This window comes from Anolis carolinensis, chromosome 1 (assembly GCF_035594765.1).
Source record: "Anolis carolinensis isolate JA03-04 chromosome 1, rAnoCar3.1.pri, whole genome shotgun sequence".
In the NCBI taxonomy this organism is placed as follows: domain Eukaryota; kingdom Metazoa; phylum Chordata; class Lepidosauria; order Squamata; family Dactyloidae; genus Anolis; species Anolis carolinensis.
This window is the reverse complement of record NC_085841.1, coordinates 264816008-264839541: the sequence shown is the minus strand read 5'-3', so window position 1 is coordinate 264839541 and position 23534 is coordinate 264816008. Positions and strand designations below refer to the sequence as shown.

General features: G+C 38.0%; 1 protein-coding gene across 1 annotated transcript in view; it reads right to left on the bottom strand.

Moving 5' to 3' along the window:
- The window catches only part of muc2 (mucin 2, oligomeric mucus/gel-forming), a gene marked incomplete at its 5' end in the record, with an annotated part of 73598 nt that extends 52865 nt beyond the window's left edge, over positions 1-20733 (bottom strand). The window contains 19 exons of the mRNA XM_062966145.1: positions 456-594; positions 940-1091; positions 1878-2059; positions 2576-2628; positions 3364-3619; positions 4284-4410; positions 4841-4935; positions 5174-5338; positions 6563-6700; positions 7133-7202; positions 9081-9191; positions 10466-10604; positions 11811-11928; positions 12208-12333; positions 14306-14522; positions 15100-15209; positions 16529-16619; positions 18157-18271; positions 20429-20733. Of these exons, the coding sequence (XP_062822215.1) occupies positions 456-594; positions 940-1091; positions 1878-2059; positions 2576-2628; positions 3364-3619; positions 4284-4410; positions 4841-4935; positions 5174-5338; positions 6563-6700; positions 7133-7202; positions 9081-9191; positions 10466-10604; positions 11811-11928; positions 12208-12333; positions 14306-14522; positions 15100-15209; positions 16529-16619; positions 18157-18271; positions 20429-20733 (2709 nt within the window). The remainder of the gene's footprint in view (positions 1-455; positions 595-939; positions 1092-1877; positions 2060-2575; positions 2629-3363; positions 3620-4283; positions 4411-4840; positions 4936-5173; positions 5339-6562; positions 6701-7132; positions 7203-9080; positions 9192-10465; positions 10605-11810; positions 11929-12207; positions 12334-14305; positions 14523-15099; positions 15210-16528; positions 16620-18156; positions 18272-20428) is intronic.
- Between the last annotated feature and the right edge of the window lie 2801 nt (positions 20734-23534).

Genomic DNA, 23534 nt, shown 5'->3' with positions numbered 1-23534 from the left:
CCTCCAGAAGCTGGAGATGAAAGGAGAAGCCTTTACCTTTGTTCTGTGTATTTGTACGTCATTGTTATTCCCTCTTATTAAAGGCATTGAATGTTTGCCTATCTGTTTATGTTGTAATCTGCTCTGATAGAGCAGAATATAAATAAAGTATTGTTGTTGTTGTTATTATTATTATTATTATTATTATTATTATTATTATTATTATTATTATTTGTAAGGAGTTGTTTTAACCAGACAGCTATCACTACATCAAATCAGTATACACTCGCTAGTGTTACAGAACTTTGTTTGGTGTTCCTCCTCCTACATCCCATTACACAAGCCAAAACTGGGATTCTTTGTCCTCCTGAACGAGAGGCTGCAGGATAAAAGGGATATTACCCCTTTTCCACTGGTGGAAGCCATTCCATCAGCAGAACATCATCCCTACATCATGGTTTCTAGCGGAAGATTACCTGTGCAGCCACATATTCACAGTTGCCATCAAAGTCATAGTTTTTTCCATCAAAGGTAATGTAATGGCCACTTCCATAAATGATGCATGTGCCATAACACACATTGGTGGTACATCTCCAGCTTCCTTTTTGGCAAGTACTAGAATTTGTGAAAAATAAAATAAATAAATAAATAAATAATGACTGATCTCCGCCTCTGTACAATAGCTCTGAAACACAGGTTCTGAAACTCTCAATGGCATCTATATTAGCCATTTATGAAATTCACTCTGGATTCTGTTCCATACTTTACAGGGGCTATTGTAATGCCTATTTGGGAGTAGATTCAGCACTTTGGATAACTTTGTTGAAATCTGTAGAAAAATAACAGAGGAAATCCATTGCATCCCTGAAATGGAAGCCACCAGTCACCATTACAAACATATAGTTCAACACTGTTGTTGTTGTTGTTGTTGTTGTAATTAATAGTAAAAGGGGGTCTTACCATGTGTTACAATCCACTCTTATTTTATCTCCAGTAGAATAAAAGTCCTTGTTATGAATGCATGGGCAGTTTTCTTCTTTAACACATAGGCCTTTGCCATCGTCAAGCAAACCATCAGGGCAGACACATCCTGAGATACATTCAGTCTGGAACTATATGGGAAACAAGAATAAAATATCACATCCCTGTTTCATGAGCAGATCCGTCAGAATCCACTTGTTTCACATCTGGTTATGGACTTTGCAGGCAGCCAAATCAGATTTCCTTTCAACATTCAAAGCTCATTGCCTAACTGTCACTACTATTGGCTAAGGGAGGGAAGAGGTTTAACTTGACTATAAGCAAAATTTATGTGGCAGGTGGTGGTTTTCTTTTGAAAATACGAAGTGGCCAATATTTTTTCTGTCTTTTAGCAAGACAGGAGATGAAGGAAGGAAGGACTTCAACTTCTTACATTCATTAAATACCTCTAGTAAAGGCATTATGGCAAAAAAAAAAAAATCTACATTCAGCAAGTGACTCATGTCCATGCATTTCCACATGCTCCCTGTGCCCTGCATAACTGGCAGGCCTGGGAAGAGTGTCTGCTGGTGTTTAGTAATGGAGGGAGAAGGGAAATTTTCAAAATCATTTTCAACCCATGACTTCAAATCCTTGGTTTTAGCATGAGTAGTTAGAATCATAGAGTTGCATGGATTCTCATGGAGCACAGAGTCCAACCTTCTACTCAATGCAGTATCTCCATTCACTCTCCCAATTCTATTCCCCACTACTTCATTGTGGCTGATTATTTTATTTAAAGAAAAAAAACCCTAAATTTAAAGTTGTGGAAATTTTAAGGATATTCTATAAGTGGAAAAAGGAGTGCTATTGTTAGATAGCAATAAAAGGGGAAAATGTTTTAACTTAATAATCAAATGAAAGGAAGACAGACTTACATGATCAGTTCCCAGGGTTTGGCAGGTAAGCTGCAGTGGTGTTTTGGATGACCCGGAGCCAATGTTGCTGCAGTTGAAATATATCTTATTGTTTGGACAATCTGTAGAAATAAATAAATAAATAAAGTTTTCTGGTCCATGTTTATAATCTATAGAGAAATGAAAACACTGGAGAAAGAAAACTGGTGATTAAGATAATAGAACAACTGGCATTTACAAAACTTTGCAACATTCACTGTACAAATGTTAACCCTTTTACATATGTATGCCATTGACAAAGAATAGACTTCTGTAAAAGAGAATTGTATACTGTACTGCCCTGGAAGGCCATTAACACCAATGCAGGCTGACCTGCTACATGTAGATAATCCTTCTCTGCAGACAGGAAACTTGGCCACCCATAGACAAGATTGTAGGCAGTGGCTGCATTTCTTTAAATACTAGGATCCAATGGGGCTTAATTCTAATATGCATGTATAGGACTGCCCCATTGAATGAGAAACATTTTACTCAGATATATCATTGTGCAGGATTCAATGTTCCCCAAAAGTAGAGCCAATTCAGGTTAGGGACGTAATATAGTTTTAGAAGTGTTAAGCCTAATCAGCTTGGAAAGGAAATTCAGTTCCACTATGCCCACTATCAAAGAAAATCATATGCAAAATTAGTCAAGTGGCAAAATAAAACTTCTCACTTACCATGTTCTCCTGTTCCCACTGATACACACTGAAACTTTCCATTTTTGCAAACACTAGATAAGAATACAAAATAAAAATAAAGCATGAATTAGAAACTGGATTTTGCACGTATAATTAAATATGCATTACTAAAGTCTAAAAAAACAAGAGTGTCATCTCTGTTAGAAAATCATTTAATATACACGTTGGATACTATACTCTTGATTAAGATGCTATAAGCCATTTTGAAAGTTGCACAAAATACAGTACAAAATCAGGATTGCTAGTAAGATATTGTGACTGCTACTCTTGCTTCTCTCAAACTGGAACTCAGGGTAGAAAACTGCACCAAATCATCCACTTACTGCTGAGTATTTTTCAATAAAGACTCCAAAATTGGGAGTCCAAGTATCTCACAAATTACAATACGGTATAGTTAAACATAGAACCCACATAGTTTAGTGGTTTAAGTGTGGACTATGACTTTGGAGAGTAGGGTTTGAATTTCCTACTCAGCCATGAAAACACACTGAGTGACCTTGGGCGAGTCGCAGTCTGTCACCCTAAGAGAAAGGCAAAGGCTCTGAACAAATCTTGTCAAGAAAACCCCATGATAGGATTTCTTTACGGTTGGTATAAGGTGAAAATTACTTGAAGGGAAAAAAGTTAATTTTAACAAGAGTTAAAATTATATAAAGCACATTTTTCAGGAGCTTTCCAATTATCCATTATATATCCAAAGGAGATAATAGAAGAATATCCATATCTCCATATTATCAAAAAGGTAACATATCAAGACTTCAACATACCAGCGCGCATCCTGTTTCATGATAACATCACCAGCCTGCACATATGAGCCTTTGTTATAGCAGGAGCACTTGGATATTGGTACACAGTTGTCTTTCTCATTCAGATAAGTGTTCTCGGGGCAACCACAGCCATCTACTGGAGTGAAACCTTCTAGGCACTGCTTATCACCCTCTGAAATTGAGCGGCAGGTTCGCTGGCATGTGTTCATATTGTAATGGAAAACCTGATTGGCAGGGCAGGAGGATACATCTTCGTCTGAAGGAATAGAAGGTAATACATGAAAAAGAAACAAAAAGGAGGGAAGCTCAACTATATTTAAAGATAATTTAGAACATGCCATCCATACAAAATTCAAAACTCTGAAATATTCCAAAATCCAAAACTGTCCATATGAGTTGCTAAGAGAGTGATTACTTCCCAGTGGTTTAGTTAGTGTACACAGCCTATGTCTCATGGGCATTTTAAAAAATGTGTTTAAAACTATATTCAGGTCATGTGTATAAGGTGTGTATGAAACATAAATGATCTTTTTGTTTAGTCTTAAGTCTCATCTCTAAGATACTTAATTATTCACGTATATACAAATAGAGATATTCAAAAATCCAGAAAGATCCAAAATCCAAAACACTTCTCTCCTCAACCATTTTTGATAAGATATACTTAAGTTGTATTGTGGAAACCCAATCCTTCTGAACTTCACTATCTAGTTTTTCTGAATCCATGGTGCCTATCTCTACCTCATCTCAGGCCAGATCAAACACACACTGTTCTACATGTCCCAAAGGACATATGGGTAAATAAAGATACCACTGTGGTTGTTATTAGTCCTGTTAAAGTCTCAAAAACTTAAAGATAACACTGTTATGCAGAAGATGTTGTCCCTTTCATTCAAGGTTGGAATAGAAATGTAGACACTTACTGCAAATACCATCTCTCCAACCCAACAACATGACTCCTTTGGCAGCACAGGCTCTTGCATAAGATGATAGCACAGCACACAAACACTCTTCCTGGGAGTTACAGCTGCAGGTATCATATTTGCAGCGCTGAAATATAAATAATCAGGGAATTGTCATTTATACTTAGGTGGTGAACTGGCATCCGACACGACAATATTGACACACTCCATGCTTTGTTCCACAATTACAATGAAGGAAGGGTCCCAGCAAATGGGCTCAGACTCCAAGATTAAGCTGGCAGATGAACCTCCTCTCTGAAATGATCTGGAAATATTAAATGACACTTCTAGAAAGTTCAGCCTATTCAGGAATTGTTGCTATTGTATGCCTTCAAATCTTTTCGACTTATGACAACACTAAGGTGAACTAATCACAAGGTTTTCTGGGGCTGAGAATGTGTGGCTTACCAAAGGTCATCCAGTGGGTTTCCATGGCCAAGTAGGGAATCAAACCCTATGTCTTTTGCCATCATTGCTTTCCATTTCCTGAAAGTGAAAAGATCCATGCAACAACATACCTTGTAATAATCTGCTGGATCAATGACTGAGTGACATCTGGCAAAAGCAGATTCTGTGCTTTTCAGTAAAGAGCACCAGTGTTCAGCATAATTTTCTGTAACAATTGAGAGAAAGTAAATGTTACTAAACTACTGCATTAAGTGATGCCTATTTCTACATGTTCAGCAATAGAGCTGAGGACTGGACTGTGACTATAAATATTGTTACAACTTATGTATTGATTTAAACAGAACTGTCTACTGTTGTGATCATTATTTCAGGGCTTGAATACAAAATACTAGTTAGAACTTAACTGCATGTTTTTTTTTAAAGCAAAAGCCACCAAGGCTTACCATTTTCAACACTAAGAGTGCAAGGGTGTTCCCATGATTCCACCTTGTCGGTACAACTGGCCTGAGCTTTCCAGGTATTAGCAAAAGACGTCCCTGTTGCTTCAACCAATCCACCTGATGTTTTGAAGTCATCACTTTCAATTCCATTGAAATTTCCACAAAGACCTGTTGATTTAAAAAATAAGGTTAGTTTCCTCTGTCTGTTTTAAAGATAGTACTTTATTGATTGGAAAAATGGCAAGATTTTCTAACTAAGTATTCTTCAAACCAAACAGTGCCTCCTGACCATGGGCAAGTAAGAGTGCAATTCTATAGTGCTTTAGAGATACACTGCTTGGAAGGGGAAGTGGCGGGGGGGGGGGGGGGGTAGGCAGTTAGGCAGAACTCTCTTTTGCTTTGCTAAGATTTGCCAACCGAAGAGTCAAAATGAGAAGGGATGGGACAAAGGAGAAGCAGAGTTATAACATTTAAAAAACTAGGCAAGAAAAAAGTAGTCCTAAAAAATTTCACAAACCTATAAGTTAAGAAGGTTTTAGATTTAGCACAGCTTTAACTGGCTTAGTGTGACATGACACGATTCCTTGGCCATCCTTGCATGTTAGGATTCTACTCCATATGTCTAAATAATGCAATCTGAGGATATTGATGACCATACTACAGCATGACAGGGCGACTTCCATTTAATTTCCTTATTTGTAGATACTGCATCCCAAATATAAATCTACCGGTGATGTACAGAACCAATAATGTCAGGATCATCACAGCCTGACAAACAATTGAAAAATCCCTACAAAAATGAAGATATGCCAAATGCCTAAATTTGAAAATAGGGTGAACACACCTATTTGGAATCTCAAGAGAATAAGAGCTCTATTGTAAGGTAATTGAATTCCCTTCATCCCAGGAAAGCCCCCCTTTCCTTATGTGCTTCAATTGGCAGACTAAAACCTTTTTATTCAGTCAGGCTTTTAAAGAGGAAGGTTTTTAAGATCAAGACAGGGAGTGCTATGGTTTTAGCTTTGAATATGTTTTTAGTCTGTTTTTATGGATTTTAAGGTAAATTTTAATACTATCAATATTTATCTGTTTTATTTTTTGTAGATTTTTAGATTTCAAATTGTATTGAAATGATTTTAATGTAAGATGCTTTGTGTCTCCTTTGTGGAGATAAAAGGTTGGATATAAATAAACATAACAACAACTACTACTACAATTGTCTTGGCTGTTATTATAATTTCTTCAAGATCTTAATATTTTATGAAACAACTCATTATCTGCCTTTTATTTTTGTAGGCATAGATATCCCATTGCCTTTTTCTTGTAAAAATTCACATTTCTAATGTGGGTATAATACTTTCTCAGCTGGGATGGAGCACAGTTCATACTTACCTTGAAGAATTCCCTTAGCAGATTGATCCACAACAGCAAACAACTGCATAACTGGAGCCAGCTGGATCTGCAGCTTGAGGCCAAAATAAGTGTGTACAATAATGTAAAAGGAAGATGGTTGGAAAACTGAGAAGGTGGCTGAAAAAAGGGAGAAAACCAAGTCATTTTCTTTCATTACTTAACTGAAGAATTAAAATAATATCCTTCTTATTTTCTCCTGGATTCTCATAACAGACACTATTTGCTCTGGTGGAAAAGGCTAAAGCTTAGGTTGATAGCCCAGCTCTATCTGTCCTTGAGGAGGGGAGGAGGAACTGGTAAACAAAAATGGATTGGGGAGTCACTAGGAAATGAGCAAAATACTATAAGTCAAATGCTAATTGGGAGAATTTAGTTTTTCATAATCTCCCTAGCATATCACTTAATTTAATCTTAGGCCATATCTTAGACATCTCTCTGCCTTCCATATAATCAAAAGCTTAAAATGCAAGGTGCTCATCTCGATGATTTGTAGAAACATAAGCTTAGGGGTAGATGGGAATGCTTAGAGAGAATGGATCTCTTCCTCACCTGCTACATGAGGCAAGTGAACCTCCATTTCATTCAGTAACACAGTACCATCAGATTTGAAAACTATAATCTGTGAACAAAGAAAAGAACTGTGTTAGTGGCATCTCTGATAGGGGAAATGTTATGCTCAATGAACCATAACAATTGCAGTGTTATAGATCCAACATTTTATCATGGAAATGTAAAACCCTGACAGCTTTCTCCCACTAATACTTGGAGAACAGGCTATGCAACACCCCATGTACCTGCGCAAAGGGGAAAGGTGCCACAAATACACACACACAATATGGATTGTCAGACCTAATGATTTCTTTAAAAAATGTGAGGCTGTTAATATGTATCTGAGTCTCTGAGGAGGAAACTGGAAAAAATATGTTAGCCTCCTTAATCAATTATACTTGGTGTGATTGCTGTTGGATGTAGCTGCTTATTACCCATACGCCTTAAAATCATCCAAACACATTACTTGGCCCCTGTTCAATATTCAACTGTAGAAATCTACCACTTAAGCTGGGCACTGCCTAAACCAAAGGTTGATGAAGCACTTTAGATTTGAGGCCCTGAAAAGTTACATTTGCAGTGCTGTCCCAGATATGAGGGATGTTGAGAGAAGCAGTTGTGGCAGGACAACAAGGAATCTCTCCAGCTGCCTCTCTCCATGCGCCCTGTGAGCAGAGAGCCATCATGGGTTGGGGTGCTGCCTGTCTTAAAAGGTAGGTTTTGGGGGGTCAGCAAAAATACCAATGCAGGATTTTGACAAAATAAAATTTGACAGTTTCTTTATTCCTTGTTCATTAATAAGTAAAGGAATGCAATAGGTGATTTTTACATACAATTGCATTCATATAGTTTCAGATTTTCAGTTTTCGGTTTAAAGGCTTCTATAGTCCTGTATCAAGTTACTCATATTTTACACTCACATCCTATTTCACCTTTCCTACAGACCTGAAAGTATACAGCACAATACAGCACAATGTATTTAGATGCTTTTAACTTATTTATTTGTGCTAGATTCATTTTAACAAACAGTAATTATTTCCTTCGGGCAGATAGACATAGTGAGTTTGAGGGTTGTTTTAGTATCAAGAATCCCTTAAATGATCTCTGGAGAGTATGTTTTTCTGCAAGTGCTGAAGAATTGTTGTTAAGAAACTTTTATTAGAATGATACATTTAAGTATTCTCTTGAAAAGAACCAAGACCAGATAAAATAATCCAAAACTGGTTCAGGTCTCAAGAATATACTGCGTCCTTTTTGGCAACCAGGAACTTGAGTCCTGGAATCATAAGGATATAATGTTAAAAATGACTCATTAAATCCATGGCGTTTAACTTATGTCAGCTAATGACATGCTATAAAAGTTTATTGCATGCATTGGAACAGGGTCAGTGTATTTTACAACTGCAACTATAAAAAATAACAAAGGTGTAAAAAGAAATAAAGGAAAATAAACAGAGCCCAAAATGCAATAATGTTGTGGCTTTGGCACAAGAGATATTTGGGTAAGCAGGTAAAAAGTTTCTCAGAAAAAATGAAGTGTCCTTGCTTACGGTATACGTCAAAAGAGGGCTTTATTGTTTGATTTCAGTTTTTAGCATAATACTGATAATAATTAGCAATAGTGACAAAGGTTTGAATAAGTAGAACTGTTAGAATGACAAAATTATATAGTAACTATATTTTCTTACACACACATATTTATACACACACACACACACACACATAATTGTCTCAGCAAAATGAACAACTGGAAGGGGGAGAAATGTTTTGTTCTCTCACCTCTCAAATTGTAAAGGAATGTCAGCTAGTTTTATGGCTGTTGAGGGGAGGGGCATTTTGAAATAATGTTTGACTTGATTTAGCTTCAAGCAAGGATTTGTTTGATTTGGCCTCATCTTGGAGATGATCTGTCCCTTAACCATGGCATCATTATGCACATTCAACTTACATTTTGCTTGTGGTCTATGAGCAACACTATTGTCTTGAGGCATGTCTGCTTTTCTGTGGCACTGCATGGGCCCAGTTCTGCCAAAAGGACATGTGAGTCATTTGTACTGCTCTGCAATTACAAAAAGAACAAATTAGTGTGACCCATCCCTCCTTCCACAAGCCTTTTCATTTTAGAAAGATGAAGTGATGATCAAACAGTACACAACAGTTTCTCTTAAGGAAGTCAAATTCCATCGACCATATAGTTTGTTTGTTTTTTCGTATCAGGAGCAACTTGAATCACTCCTGGAGTGAGAGAATTGGCCGTCTGCAAGGATGTTGCCCAGGGGACGCCTGGATGTTTTGATGTTTTTACCATCCTTGTGGGAGGCTTCTCTCATGTCCCCGCATGGAGCTGGAGCTGATAGAGGGAGCTCATCCGTGCTCTCCCCGGGTGGGATTCGAACCTGGCAGCCTTCAGGTCAGCAACCCAACCTTCAAGTCACAAGGCTTTAACCCACTACTCCACTGGAGGAGTAGTAACAGTAATAGATCTTCACATTAAATGAAAGCTATTTGTCTTTTAGTAAAATATTTGAGCGCATCTTATCTCAACACTAGAAAACTATTGTTTGCCCATCCCCAATATCTGCTGTACAGACAGTTAGAGGGAAATGAGGCAAAACTGTCTGCACTATAGTTCTGTCTGGACCATAGCCAGCAAAGCCAAGAACTAGATTGGTTTTTTTCTAGCAAATAAGTTACCTGTCGCATGAGAAAAAATGGGAAAATAATGCTTCTAAAGGCCATTTCAACAAAATAGGTATAACACAATTCTGTAGTGTATGAGGAATTTTATCATTCAAAATTCTGATATGTACTGATCCAAAACACATGGTGTATTATGCATCGGAATTTACAACAGTTTTTGGGTTTTTTTGCATTTCCTGGATATATTAGGATAGGACGCTGCCCAAAAGTGTGGTTGGTAATTCTACGTGTTCTACCAATAACATAGAAAATGGGGTTGTTGTATGTCTTCTGGGCTGTATGCCCATGTTCCAGAAATATTCTCTCCCGATGTTTCACCCACATCTATGGCAGGCATCCTCCATACCTCACAACCTCTGAGGATGCCTGTCATAGATGTGGGTGAAACATCAGGAGAGAATACTTCTGGAACATGGCCATACAGCCCAGAAAACATACAGCAACCCTGTGATCCCGGCCACGAAAGCCTTCGACAACACAACATAGAAAATCTTGGTCATTGTGTGTAGGAATGCCTCTTTTCAGAGGAAATGTGATTAGAAATTCATATCTAAATACATACTTAAATTCAAGTGTTGCTCTAATTTTTGTCAAAAATTATTTCCTCAGAACAGAAATGGTCAATGCATTTACCTTAGCCAGAACATAGTAGCAGTCTCCATGGAAGGTATATTTCTTCCCATCAAAAGTGGTAATGTGAGCTCCACCCTCAACTGCACAAGTACTTGGACAGGGTAGGTCCTGACATATCCATCTGCCTGAGTCACAGATGCTGGGAACACAGAGTGCAATAGGGGTCAGACAATGAGCATATTGTACAAAAAGGGAACATCCAGGGAGTGACCTGAAAATGGAAAGTTCTGTGCACCTAATAGAGTTTGAGTGTCCCTTATCCAAAATGCTTGGGATCAAAAGTCTTAGGGATTTTTGTTCAGATTTCAGAATATTTGTGTTTGTAGATACATACATACATAATGAGATATTTTGGAGATGAGATCCAAGTGTAAACATGAAATACACCTTAAGGTAGTTGCATACAGTATTTTAAATAACTTTGTGCATGAAATGAAACATGTGTACATTGAACCATCAGTATGCACAGGTGCCACTATCTCAGCCATTCAGGTGGACAATGACAAATTTTGGATTATTTTAAATTTTGAATTCCGGATAAGGGGTGTTTAACTTGCAATAGGACTACTTTCCAATTACTTGAGATCCAGCAAATTCTAAAGTTCGTGTGAGCTGTTAGGATAATTTGTTGTATATAAAATTTATTTTCAAGCTTTGTTTATAGAATTAATCTGCTGTTTCTTTGCACTACTATATGTGCCATGCCGAAAATCTGATGATTTCTCCTCCTTTTGGTCTGAAGTGTGGTGCAGGGAAAGGTTTGTTCCCCTTTCGAATACGTAATACACCAGACTCACTTGATCGAGTTTGGTATGTTTCAGCACTGAATTGCATGGAGGCTATGAATGCATCTGACTTCTCAAAGGAGACATTAAGACAACATTATGTTTGACATTTTAAACTGGTATTCTTCTAAAATCTGTCAGCTCTAAGTTAGCATAGGTAAAGGTAAAGGTTTCCCCTGATGTTAAGTCCACTCGTGTCCGACTCTGGGGGGTTGGTGCTCAACTCCATTTCTAAGCCGAAGAGCCACCATTGTCCGTAGACACCTCCAAGGTCAAGTGGCCGGCATGAATGCATGGAGCGCCGTTACCTTCCCGCCGGAGTGGTACCTATTGATCTACCCACATTTGCATGTTTCGAATTGCTAGGTTGGCAGAAGCTGGAGCTAACAGCGGGCGCTCACTCTGCTCCCCAGATTCAAACCTGGGACCTTTTGGTCTGCATATTCAGCAGCTCAGCACTTTAACACACTGTACCACCAGGGGCTCCATAAGTTAGCATGCTCTGCCTTAATTTATTATCAAAAAAAGGATGGCATAGCACAAAACATAGTCCCTCTTACCAGCTTTCACACTCATTGGTGATGTTTTCACCAGGGGAAAATACAGTTCCTTGATGTTTACAGTAACATTGGCTTGTGGGCACACATCCTTTCTCATTGATGTCATCATATACAGTGCCTGCAATAAACAATAAAATAATATTGTTATTCATATCAGGAATAAATCTTTGTGAAACTACATCTTCAGGAAAAGAATCCACCTGATTAATAAGTGAGATTTACTCAAAAGTAAGCATCATTGACTTCAATAAGGTCTATGTGCTTAAAATAGCACTGCAATGTCAAGAGGTCGATTAGCAATATGATAATAGCCATCCAGCTAAAAAAAAGTTTTGAACCAGGATTTCTCGTGTTCAGACACACAGTTATACCCACTATACCACATTGAAATCATTACCTTCTGGGCAAAAACAGCCATCCATATAGTGTTCTTCACATAGTCTGCTGATATCCAGATGTGAACAGGTGTCCATACAGGGTGAGCCACTTTCCAGGTAGACCATGTTTCCAGGACATGATTTAGCTAAAATAATAAAAGAAGTAGGCATGACTGGGAGAAGCAGACTCTAACCTATGGATTCATACTAATGGAGGGGGAGAGGAGAGAAATAGAATGACAGTAATGAGGAACCTGGGCTAACATCAATTAAAACATTGTTGCCTTCAGTAGAAGGAAAATTGTCATTTTTGTCAATGACACTTTTACATTAAATGTTCAATTTCTCAGTAAAACCAAGATAATTTAACAAATACTCTAAAGGGTATGTAAAAAGTGAGTGCAAGAGAAAGAGAGAGGTCTCCTTGTTCTATTTTTTAGTGTCCTCTTTTTAAAAAAAAATAAAATAAAAATAAATAATAATAATAATAATAATAATAATAATAATTATTATTATTAGCAACATTTATATCTCGCCCTTCTCATCCCGAAGGGGACTCAGGGTGGTTTACAAGTACTGTATATATACTACCTATAGTTCCAGTAAAATTAGTCCTGGGGCTTTTGGTTCAAGGGTTCACACTCTGCAATTGTTATTTTAAAAACTGCATCCAGTCACGTCTGAAATATTCCAAAATGTTGGCCTTAGTTTGTTGCTGGTTGTAGGAGAGTTCAGTGTTACCCTCAATCTGCACATTTCTTTTCAAACATTGCCTCCCACTTGAGATTTGGTTCAGCTTTGGTCTGCATGTGGCTTTCCTCCACAATCTCAACAACTAGCCATTCTACCAGCTATGCCCATTCTCTACCTCACACATTTTTGTTATAATCATATACCATTTTACCCTGCAATTGTAAAACAAATGGTTGGGGGGGGGGGATTTAGAAATATTGAATCCAGTAAATAGAAATTTAATGAGGGAATGAAACTCTGTGGAAAACCTTTGTTGGGAATTCCCAAGAGAAAGAAACCACATGCTGCAGTGAGTTTTTAAGCTGTTCTCTTGCAAAATGTAGATGAAAATAGCAGAGCTGGAAGACAGGGGCGGTTCACCCGTAAGGCAATTTAGGCAGTTGCCTTGGGTACTATCGTTTGGGGGTGCAATTAAGGCTGCTTCCTGCCGGGTGAAGCAGCTGGAGAGTGTGCACGCCGCCGCTTCCAGCGAGGTCTCTTGGAAACTAGGCAAGTGGGGTTTATATATGTGTGGAATGTCAGTCCTTGAGGAAAGTGTGAATGTTGTAAGTGGCCACCTTGATTAGGATTGAATGGATTTGCAACTTCAAAGCCTGTCTGCTTCCTGTCTGGGGGAATCCATTGTTGAGAGGTTAGCTGGCCCTGATTGTTTCCTGTCTGGAATTCCTCTGTTTTCTGAGTGGTGTTCTTTATTTATTGTCCTGATTTTAGAGTTTTTTTAATACCAGGGGCCAGATTCCCTTTCGGTGGCCTTTTAATTGTGGATTATCTGCCTTGATATTCTGGGTTATATGGCGGTGTGGAAGGACCCTCAGTGATCTTCCACACAGCCATTTAACCCAGAATATCAAAGCAGAATAACCCACAATATCTGATTTGAACTGGGTTATCTGAGTCCACACTGCCCTATATCCCAGTTCAATGTTTGGTGCTAAATTCACAAATGTAGTAATTTCTACATAACATTATCATGTATTGAACTGCTTTTTCTGACAATGTGTTGTAAAACATGATGTTTTGGTGCTTAATTTGTAAAATCATAATGTAATTTGATGTTTAATAGGCTTTTCCTTAATCCCTCCTTATTATCCAACATTTTCGCTTATCCAATGCTTTTATTTTTTTAGTGATTGGTTTGGGGGGGGGCACCAAAATTCTGTTCGCTTACACTTGAAAATTACCTACGGCTGGCCCTGCTGGAAGAATTTTGCATCAATATCTGAACCCCCTGAAAGATATATCTATAACTCCTGGCAAATCTAGGGGCTTTTAGACAGTTTGAAACCTCAGATAAAAGAAGTTCAAGAACTTCCCTCTATTGTTAAGAATGCCTGGCATATATTTAAGAGCCAATTATAAACTTACGACACAGTTGGGGTGTCCTCCAGTTCTGAGGCTTGCCACCAGCATGAGAACACTGACGGGAAAACTCTGAAATGGTACTGCAGGCACAGAAAGAGTCTTCTGTTTGCTGGCAGGCACATCTGTCCTGCATGCAAGCTTGAACATACTGCTCCAGATTCAGATGGGACTGGCAGTCATCAAAAGCAGAAGAAGTCAGCAGCTTCTCACACTCATCACGCTAGAATTAAAAGAAAGAAAGGTTTAACAGATCTCTTGAGACCCTCATGATACGTTTTCTAAAAACAGCCTAAAAAGCAATGTCAGCAAACATGCCTGGTTAAAATAACACAGCTAAATCATGGATTCATGCAGAACTTGGAAAGGTTAACAATTGTGAAACACAAATCTCCAGATTTCCAAGCTAACATATCAGCAGCATGCTGTCTGGGGGATTATGGGATTTATAGTTCTCCAAAGTAGTTTTTTAACCTCTGCTGTCAAGACTCCAAAGTATGGTTGAGTATTCCTAACAAGAAAGTGGTGAAAATGATTTTGAAAAATTGGATTACTTATGGCTAGGATAGGGAAATCCTATCTCATTTCATAAGTCTCCCTCTCCCTCCATTTGCTGAGCTCATCCAAACAAAAAGAAAGTTCCCATGCTTTATACACGAGGCTATGTCCACATAGGACAAATATTCTTGCTCTCCTGCCCTCTGACTTCTGCTTCCACACCAAATAACAAATTCCTTTCCCTAAATAAAAACAATCACTTTATGGCTGATGAAATGTTTGGCATGACTTTTAAGACTTACGTGTTGGTTACAAAGTTGTACAGTTTTTGTCTCATCAGGGTCTTCGCAGTCTACTTTGGGGTTATTAATCTTCTGTAGATTTCCAAATGTGATTGGGTTGTATTTCAGTCCTACAAGAAAGGGGAAACAAATCTTTATCATAATCAGACTAATTACAACTCTTTTCATAGCTCATACCACTGGTATCCTAGTGCCAGTATCCTAGTAATTAAAGAGAGTAGGCAATGAGGAATAGGCAAGATAACACATCCGTGAATTACAAGTGTTATATGAGATCCTTTTGGAAAACAGAGGTGATCCAGAAGACTACCGGAAGAATCTTCTTGTATTATTTCAGTTCACTAGATTACATAATACCCCCTTTTGCTTCCACAATTATTAATAAGGATTTAAAGTAAAACATTATACTCCATGGTGCATTTGTCTTCCTGTTTTGTTATTTACTTCCAAGTTCACTCTGACTTGGCAATCTTATCATAGGATTTCCTTGCCATGTTTTGTTCAGATGATATTTGCTATTGTCATTCTCTGAAACTGAGAGAGTGTGATTTCTATGGTTGAGAAGAGATTGGATCCATGGTGTCCTGGAGTATTCAAACTGCTACACTTCACTGTTTCCTTCTAATTGTAAAACTAGTTATGTGTACTCAGTAAAATGTTATTTCATAATTATTTGCTCCCATTACATATGCATACATATATATGCATGCAATCACATACATATTTTTTCATATTCCATGAACAATTTTTGTTTCTGAGATGTTCATTGGTTTGTTCAATTCTTGTTTGTCAGCTCACTAGGCTTATTAAGAGACTATTGGTCTCATATTGGGAGAAAGGGGGGGATATTAAATGAACAAATAAATAAACGAAGCCTTTTAAAAAATAACCCTAATCTTTTTAATAACTTAAAAAAGATTTATGGAAGATTGAACATTTTTCTCTCAGTCATGTTTACAGACTAATTCATTAATTTGGTTTAAATGATATTGTTCACAACCTTCAGAACTAAATTGTTATTTATCATTTGCAACAGTTCACACTGTAAGAATTGGCCTGGTTGTAATTTTTGTATTTCAGGTTGCATATTCTGCAGCAAAAAGCCACCAGTGGTGCAGCGGGTTAAACCACTGAGCTGCTGAACTTGCTGACCGAAAGGTCGGCAGTTCAAATCCGGGGAGCAGGGTGAGCTCTCACTGTTCTCAGCTTCTGCCAACCTAGCTGTTCAAAAACATGCAAATGTGAGTAGATAAATAGGTACTACTCTGGTGGGAAGGTAATGGCGCTCCATGCAGTCATGCCGGCCACATGACCTTGGAGATGAACACCAACCCCAAGAGTTGGACATGACTAGACTTAATGTCAGGGGAAAACCTTTACCTCTACCTATTCTGCAGCAGGTGCTTCTCAGTAGTTGAATCTCACTTACCATTCGAGATGAATTCATTGTAGATCTGCTGACCATTATAATCCCCACAAAGACCACATGTATAATTTCGGAATTTGATGTCAAGTTCAACCTAAATTGAAAAATCAAAAGTAAAAAAAACATATCTGCAGCTAAACAGAATATAATGTTGCCTTACAATTAAACTATTGAGATGTCTACCCAGTATTGACTACTTTGACTGGCAGTAGTGCCATCTGAGAATTTTGGATCAGAGTTTGAGGAAGTGTGAGAAATAGTTTCCCCAGAAACCTCTAAGAATGAACAACTTTAAGGAGGTTTCAGAAGACCATTTAAACAGAGATACCAGCAGTGCAACCTTATCCATGCAGCATCTGAGCCAAGTTTGGGAAATTTTATTTTGGGGGGTAAAACTCATAAAATCCCCTGGCAAGACAATTCTGGAAGTTAACCCCAAAAGTAACTTTGTATAGCTCTACCTCTCCTCTACTAATTAATTACAGGATTTCTAAATCAAGGCTAATATGATAAGCTGGAGAATTCTCTAAAAAGAGTAATTAATGAAGTAGCATGATGGAAAATTAGAAAACAAAACATCTCACAAATGGCTATCAATTTTCAGTAAACAGATGCTGAAACTGAGCCTTTTTGCAATATACTAAAGAAAGCATACTTTAAACAGCAACCAGTTTAAAGTATGCTCTTTTTAGTGTATTGCTTTAGTATATTTAGTACTTTAGTATAAGTACTAAAGTTCTCTCTCCCCAAAACCATAAGTTCATCTAATGGGATGCAAAACCATAAAAAGTGTTTGAAATATGCATGGAATTGGTCTGGACTTAGTTTCTAAGACAGTGGTGCTCTGACCTGGCACACCCAGATACACTGAATATAACACTCATTAGCCCTAGTAAGTATGTGTGTATGCATTCTGGTCCGTAACTATAACACCTATACCTGCTTGCATTGGGAGAAGATAATAAGGCCTGCAGTAAAACATAACTGAAAGGCATCCATTTGAGGGATGCTACTTTCAAGTAGCCAAAGGAAATGAGTCCTTCAGCTGTAAAGCAATCACTAAGAATGCTCACTTCCTTTCCCTTAATGTCAACAGGCCTATTCCAGAAGAATTCTTAGATACTCAGTAGAAAAGAACGTATGTCTCCAATGTGCTTTAGGACTATGTGTGTTGTTGTTGTTGATGAGATGATGCTGTGTGCCTTCAAGTCATTTCTGACTTATGGAAACTCTAAAACCATTATATCACAGGGTGCAACTTGCCTCAGATCACCCAGTGGGCTTTCATGGCTGAGCAGGGATTCTTCAGATCAGTAATCCAAAGCTCAAACCACTACCCCATGGCCTTGTGGTGGCTACACCAGCATATCAGTCTATTTGTTCAATTAGTCACTGAAAAAGTCAAAGACCACACACAACATCAGTTGGTATAGTTCATGGTCAGTATGGTAGTTACCCCACTCCAAGTTTTAATGCAATCTTTAAATGTGCTGCCCAGTGTGCTGAATGTATTGAAGAATATGGTTCAATGCTTTAGAGAGTTCCTTTAAAGTCCACGCTAAAAAGCCAGAGAGGCTTCAACGCTCCTCTGAAATGAAAGCCATTAGCCACTACTGGCCATATATACATACCATCAAAGCTTCTTCCCTGTTCCATATCAGTGCCAGACCAGTTCTGGCATAGACTTTAGTAGATATATCATTCTTCTCAATGAGAAGACCAGAATTGTGGTATGGGGTCTTTGCACTACAGGGAAAAAAATGACATATTGAACTTTTATTACTTTCCATGGCATCATAGTTCCAGCATGAGAAGGAGTTGGAAAAGGGGGAAATGATACATTTCTAGAATTGTGTAGATATTTACATTTTGCTTCCAATCCTATTCATTTGAGTAATATTAAATAGGAAAAGACCAAATGCAGCCGAATGCTGTTTATATAGTCCTAACATTTGCCAGGTTTCATCAGAAGTTCTCTACAGGAGAACAAGTTGTGTGCAATTCCAACAATAATTCTGGTCCACCAAATGAAATTCTGGTCCTCCAGTCTCCAGTTTCCTAGCATTGCAGTAATTTAAAACTATAGTTGAGCGTTAAGAAATGCATTTTGGGCATTCAAACAAAATAGCAGGTGAAGTTCAGTGTTCCAAAGTGAATGTGAACATGGTAAACAGAAGAGTTGTAAGTGTTAATGGCACTGACTCATTCTCATGAGGGCAGTAAAGCCCTCATCTCACTCATCCCCAGATAGCAACACACTAGGTTTCTTCTCAGTTTCTGCATTATGACTGTAAAGTTTGCCTAAGAAAATTTAGTTGTGCTTTTCAGAGACAGCCCTCATCTCTCTCTCCCCCCCCCCCCCCCTGTTTTCTTTCCACCAGAAATTGCCTACATGGAATTTTAAAGGCATCCTAAAATGGGGACAGAGCAGTGTCCTCTGAATTCAGCTCAATGGAAATAGCAACAGAACAGATTTGCATCCAAAGCATGCTGAAATATACATGACATCAAATACTTGTGTAGCTAACCTGAGAGGGAACTTGTCTGACTTTAAAAACTCCTAGAATAAATGGTATTCTGATACAATAACACACCTTTATATTGTGATTAAAGATAGGAGTTGAGTCTTTTAAAGATAGGGGGTTGAGGCTACCTTTAGCACCAAGGTGTGGAAAGCAAATGCAAGAATGAACCATAAAATACAGTTCCAAGCTGCATTACATGGTCAGGGTAGATGGAGCCTGAGTCTCCATTCCTCACCTGTAAAGTGGGAATACATGCACAGAGGTTTTGTCAGGATGAACAAAATTAAAATTGTTAAGCTAAAACAGAATGAAGATGGTTGCTCTGTATCTGCTGTTGGTAAATGAAAAAGATAAGAAATGACAGAGTCGATTATGGAAAATGCAAATTATTACTAATTTAACTATCCTGTGTATTATAAAATCATGTGTTATATTGTTTTTTCCAATATTGTCCCTTGCATAAATAAGCCTTAACAGTAATGTTTTATAACATTGATCTACAATGCAGGATAGAATCGCAATAATGTGCCCATTATAGTAATGTTAAGGAAATTATTATTACAACAGCATTATATTGTTTTCTAAGAGGGAGAGGGATTGCTATGCAGTTGTTATATTCTGGCTTAATAAAAAATAGGAAATCAAATCATCAGGCAGAAGGCTTGCTATGTAGCTGTTAGATTTTGGTTTAATAATACTTTAGAAAACCACGTCATCAGTAGTGGGAGGCAGGATGTTCAAAACCTCAACTGAGAAATAAACAGAATTCCTTTGGCTTTCATGGCAGTTTCCCAGATGTTTGGTTAAATGAGAATGCAAAAATTCATTTCAAGTTTTCTTTCATTTGGAAGCTGGTCATGATTTAGAGATATGTAGACTATCTTGCAGCTTAACATATCCTTTTTTCCTATCCCTTTGAAGTCCCTAGGGATTCACTCAATAACTTCCAAATTTGCTTTGAATTTTGTGGTAACACTGCCCAAGATGGTCCGAAAGTGTGAGTTGAGTTTCCATACAATGCGGCTCATATTTGTTCTACTGGTATAAGTTTATAATTCTAGGGATGCAAGAAATACGCTACTGGAAGACACCATCCATCCATCCAGAATTCTGCTCTCACGATAGCCGGAGATCACAGAATTCTAGATCCTGCTGGCAAGACATGAAAGCAACTTAACCTTCTCACTTTGGTTCCTCCTAATTGATATTAAGAGAATATATTGCTTCTGACACTGAAGGAAACATATTGTTTACTGGTCACAGCTACTAGTCATTCTATATTTTGCTTCAATAATTAGTTTATGAGCTTTCTGTGAAAGATTCCTGGATCGGTATTTAAGATTACATGCCTCAAAAGTATAATATCAGAGAAACTTACATTTGCCCATTCACCACAACCAACGTTTGAGTGAGATAGATGGTAACATCCTTAATTGTGACAAGGACATATTTGATGTCAGGATGCCCTTGATCATTCAGTTCACGCTGTAAATGGACAGAGAACTCCTTGTAGGACTCTCGACAATCAGAAACAAAATTGTATTCACAGACACCAGGAAACTGATAGAAATCGCCATCAAACGTTTTGAAGTGGTTGTTCCCCCAGGTACTGCAGACATATTGGCCATGGTTAGGATTTCTTCCTGGAATGATAAAGAATGCCAAAGTAACCTTTAAGTGCAATCATGGGATCAAAAAGCAAAAGAATGCTGCTTACACAATTCAGGAAAAACTAAGTTCTTTTTCTGGAGAAGAAGAGGTCACCGCTATCAAATGTTCTATTGAAATGTTGGTATTTTGCTGTTAAAACATTTGATTGCAACATCTCAAGTGATAAGTAAGCTCACACTATAAACAATTCAACTATACACTATTAAGACTTCAGATAAAGCAAAATCATCACTGTAAAACCATGAAGCATTGATACTTTTAGGTAGGATGTGCTGCCTCTCAGGAAAGCCATTGTGTTATTTCTTTAGCTACAAAGATGGCAAAGGGCAAGAAAAACACCCGCTGAGGCATTTTAGGTCCAGTTGCCATTACCCACCCAAGATTTTCTAAATACAGTAGAGTCTCACTTATCCAACGTAAATGGGCCAGCAGAACATTGGATAAGCTAATATGTTGGATAATAAGGAGAGAGTAAGGAAAAGCCTATTAAACATCAAATTAGGTTATGATTTTACAAATTAAGCACCAAAACATCATGTTATACAACAAATTTGTCAGAAAAAGTAGTTCAATACGCAATAATGCTATGTAATAATTACTGTATTTACGAATGTAGCACCAGAATATCACGATGTATTGAAAACACTGACTACAAAAATGTGTTGGATAATCCAGAATGTTGGATAAGTGAGACTCTACTGTATTAATATTAAAAATTAATACAAGTTCACCCCCCACATATGCCACAGAATCAAGATGCTTCCAGTAATGATAGAGCCACTTAGCTCCATTTTACATTTGAATTTGAACAGAGAATTCAGAATATCAGAATGTTTGAAAGATACATTAAGACAATCTAATAAAACATATTTATCTACCCAGCCCATATAATCTGAGACTAAATTCTCTGTTTCTTAACATGTCTAGCATATTAGTTCAAGTAATCCAAGGCAGAAGCATCCAATGTTCACTACACAACAATAGTCATATTCTTAAAAGCCCTTTTAATAAGCTGAGTAAATAAAAGCATAAGCCTTTGAGCACATGGCAGCAGCTAATGGATGTTCCTCAGGTTCTCTACTGGACAGCTGCCCAGCATCACCTGTAAAAGTCTTACCTGTTTTAACTTGACTTGCATAGCAGACAGCCAGCCATAGTAGCAAAAGGCTGGTTAGCCTTAGCCCCATGGTGGCTAAGAGGGAAGGACAGAAACCTTTGGGCAACCTTTCTTTATATAATGCCCCTAAATGCAATTCATATCACTGGAGGGGAGGGTATGAAAGGTGGAGAGAAGAAGGAGGGGTCAATATGGGCGCAATGTTTGCAAAGATTAGAAAGTAAACAGAGCTGAAATTTTATTTGTAATTCCTTTAGTCTACCATTCAGGAAATGGTATAATATTGATTCAGTTATCGTGCAATTGTCTCTTTTTACTGCAATTTTACTTGGCCCTAAAGATGCTATTTGTACCAGAGTCACGCCCAATTTTAATTTGAAGTATCTCACAGCCTGAATTTCCATAGGGCAAGCACGTGGTGGCTGCCTGTGTTAACTCAGTTGCTGCAAAAATAATGAAAAACCTTTTTATTACTTTTAAAAATCACATTTTCAGTCATCACCCTATATGAAAGAGTGGTCTGAATTTTAATGTACAGCTCTGGAAAACAGGGTCTGAATCCCAACTCATCCATAAGAACTCTCTGGGTGACTTGGGGCTTCATCACACTACAGCAGTGGCTCTCAACCTAGGGTCTCCAGATGTTTTTGGCCTACAACTCCCAGAAATCCCAGCCAGTTTACCAGCTGTTAGGATATCTGGGAGTTGAAGACCGAAACATCTGGGGACACACAGGTTGAGAACCACTGCACTAGAGCTCTCTCTGAAGATTTTGAATACTCCTTCATAGGCCCCTTCCACACAGCCAGAGCCGGTCCAACAATGAGGCAAATTAAGTGGTTGCTTCGGGCGCAAAACATATGGGGGTGCAGTTGAGACTGCTTTTTCTGTTGATTTCTTGTAAAACATGATGTTTTGGTGCTTAATTTGTAAAATCTTAATGTAATTTGATGTTTAATAGGCTTTTCCTTAATCCCTCCTTATTATCCAACATTTTCGCTTATTCAACACTTTTATTTTTCAGTGATTGGTTTGGGGGAGGGGGCGCCAAAATTCTGTTCGCCTACACTTGAAAAATATCTAGGTCCGGCTCTGCACACAGCCCTATATCCCAAAAAACATCTGGTGACCCCAGGTTGAGAACCACTGCACTAGAGTTTGGATCCTCTTTAAATCCACTTTTTTGGGGGGGGGGCTTTAAACAGCTCAGCTAGACAGGTCCTGGGCCTCACCAAACTACAAACCGCAGAATTCTACAGGAGGCAGAAACCTGATTTAAAGTGGATAAATGCTCAAGTGTGCTAAGGCCCTTGGACAAGTCAGACACTCTTACCCTCAGAAATCCCTGTGATAAGTCATATGTTGGAAACAATTTGGAAGCACACAACAACAACAACAACAACAACAACAACAACAATTTGTTATTTTATAGTATCACAGGATTCTTAGTTATCATACCTGCAGAAAGTAGTTAAAATGGATTTTTTCCTGCTTGCTTAAAAGTACTTACTAGTCTTGAAAATTCTGTAAACTAGTAATTATCCATGGCTCATAGTAGATAAATTATTGATATTGTCATTGCTTATTGTGGGGGAAAATACATATGATGGTTCTATGCCCCAAAGGAGAGTCAGAGCTAGAAATTATTACTTTTATGGACCACAGCTCCTGGAATCTCAAAGCAAGTCAAACAAGA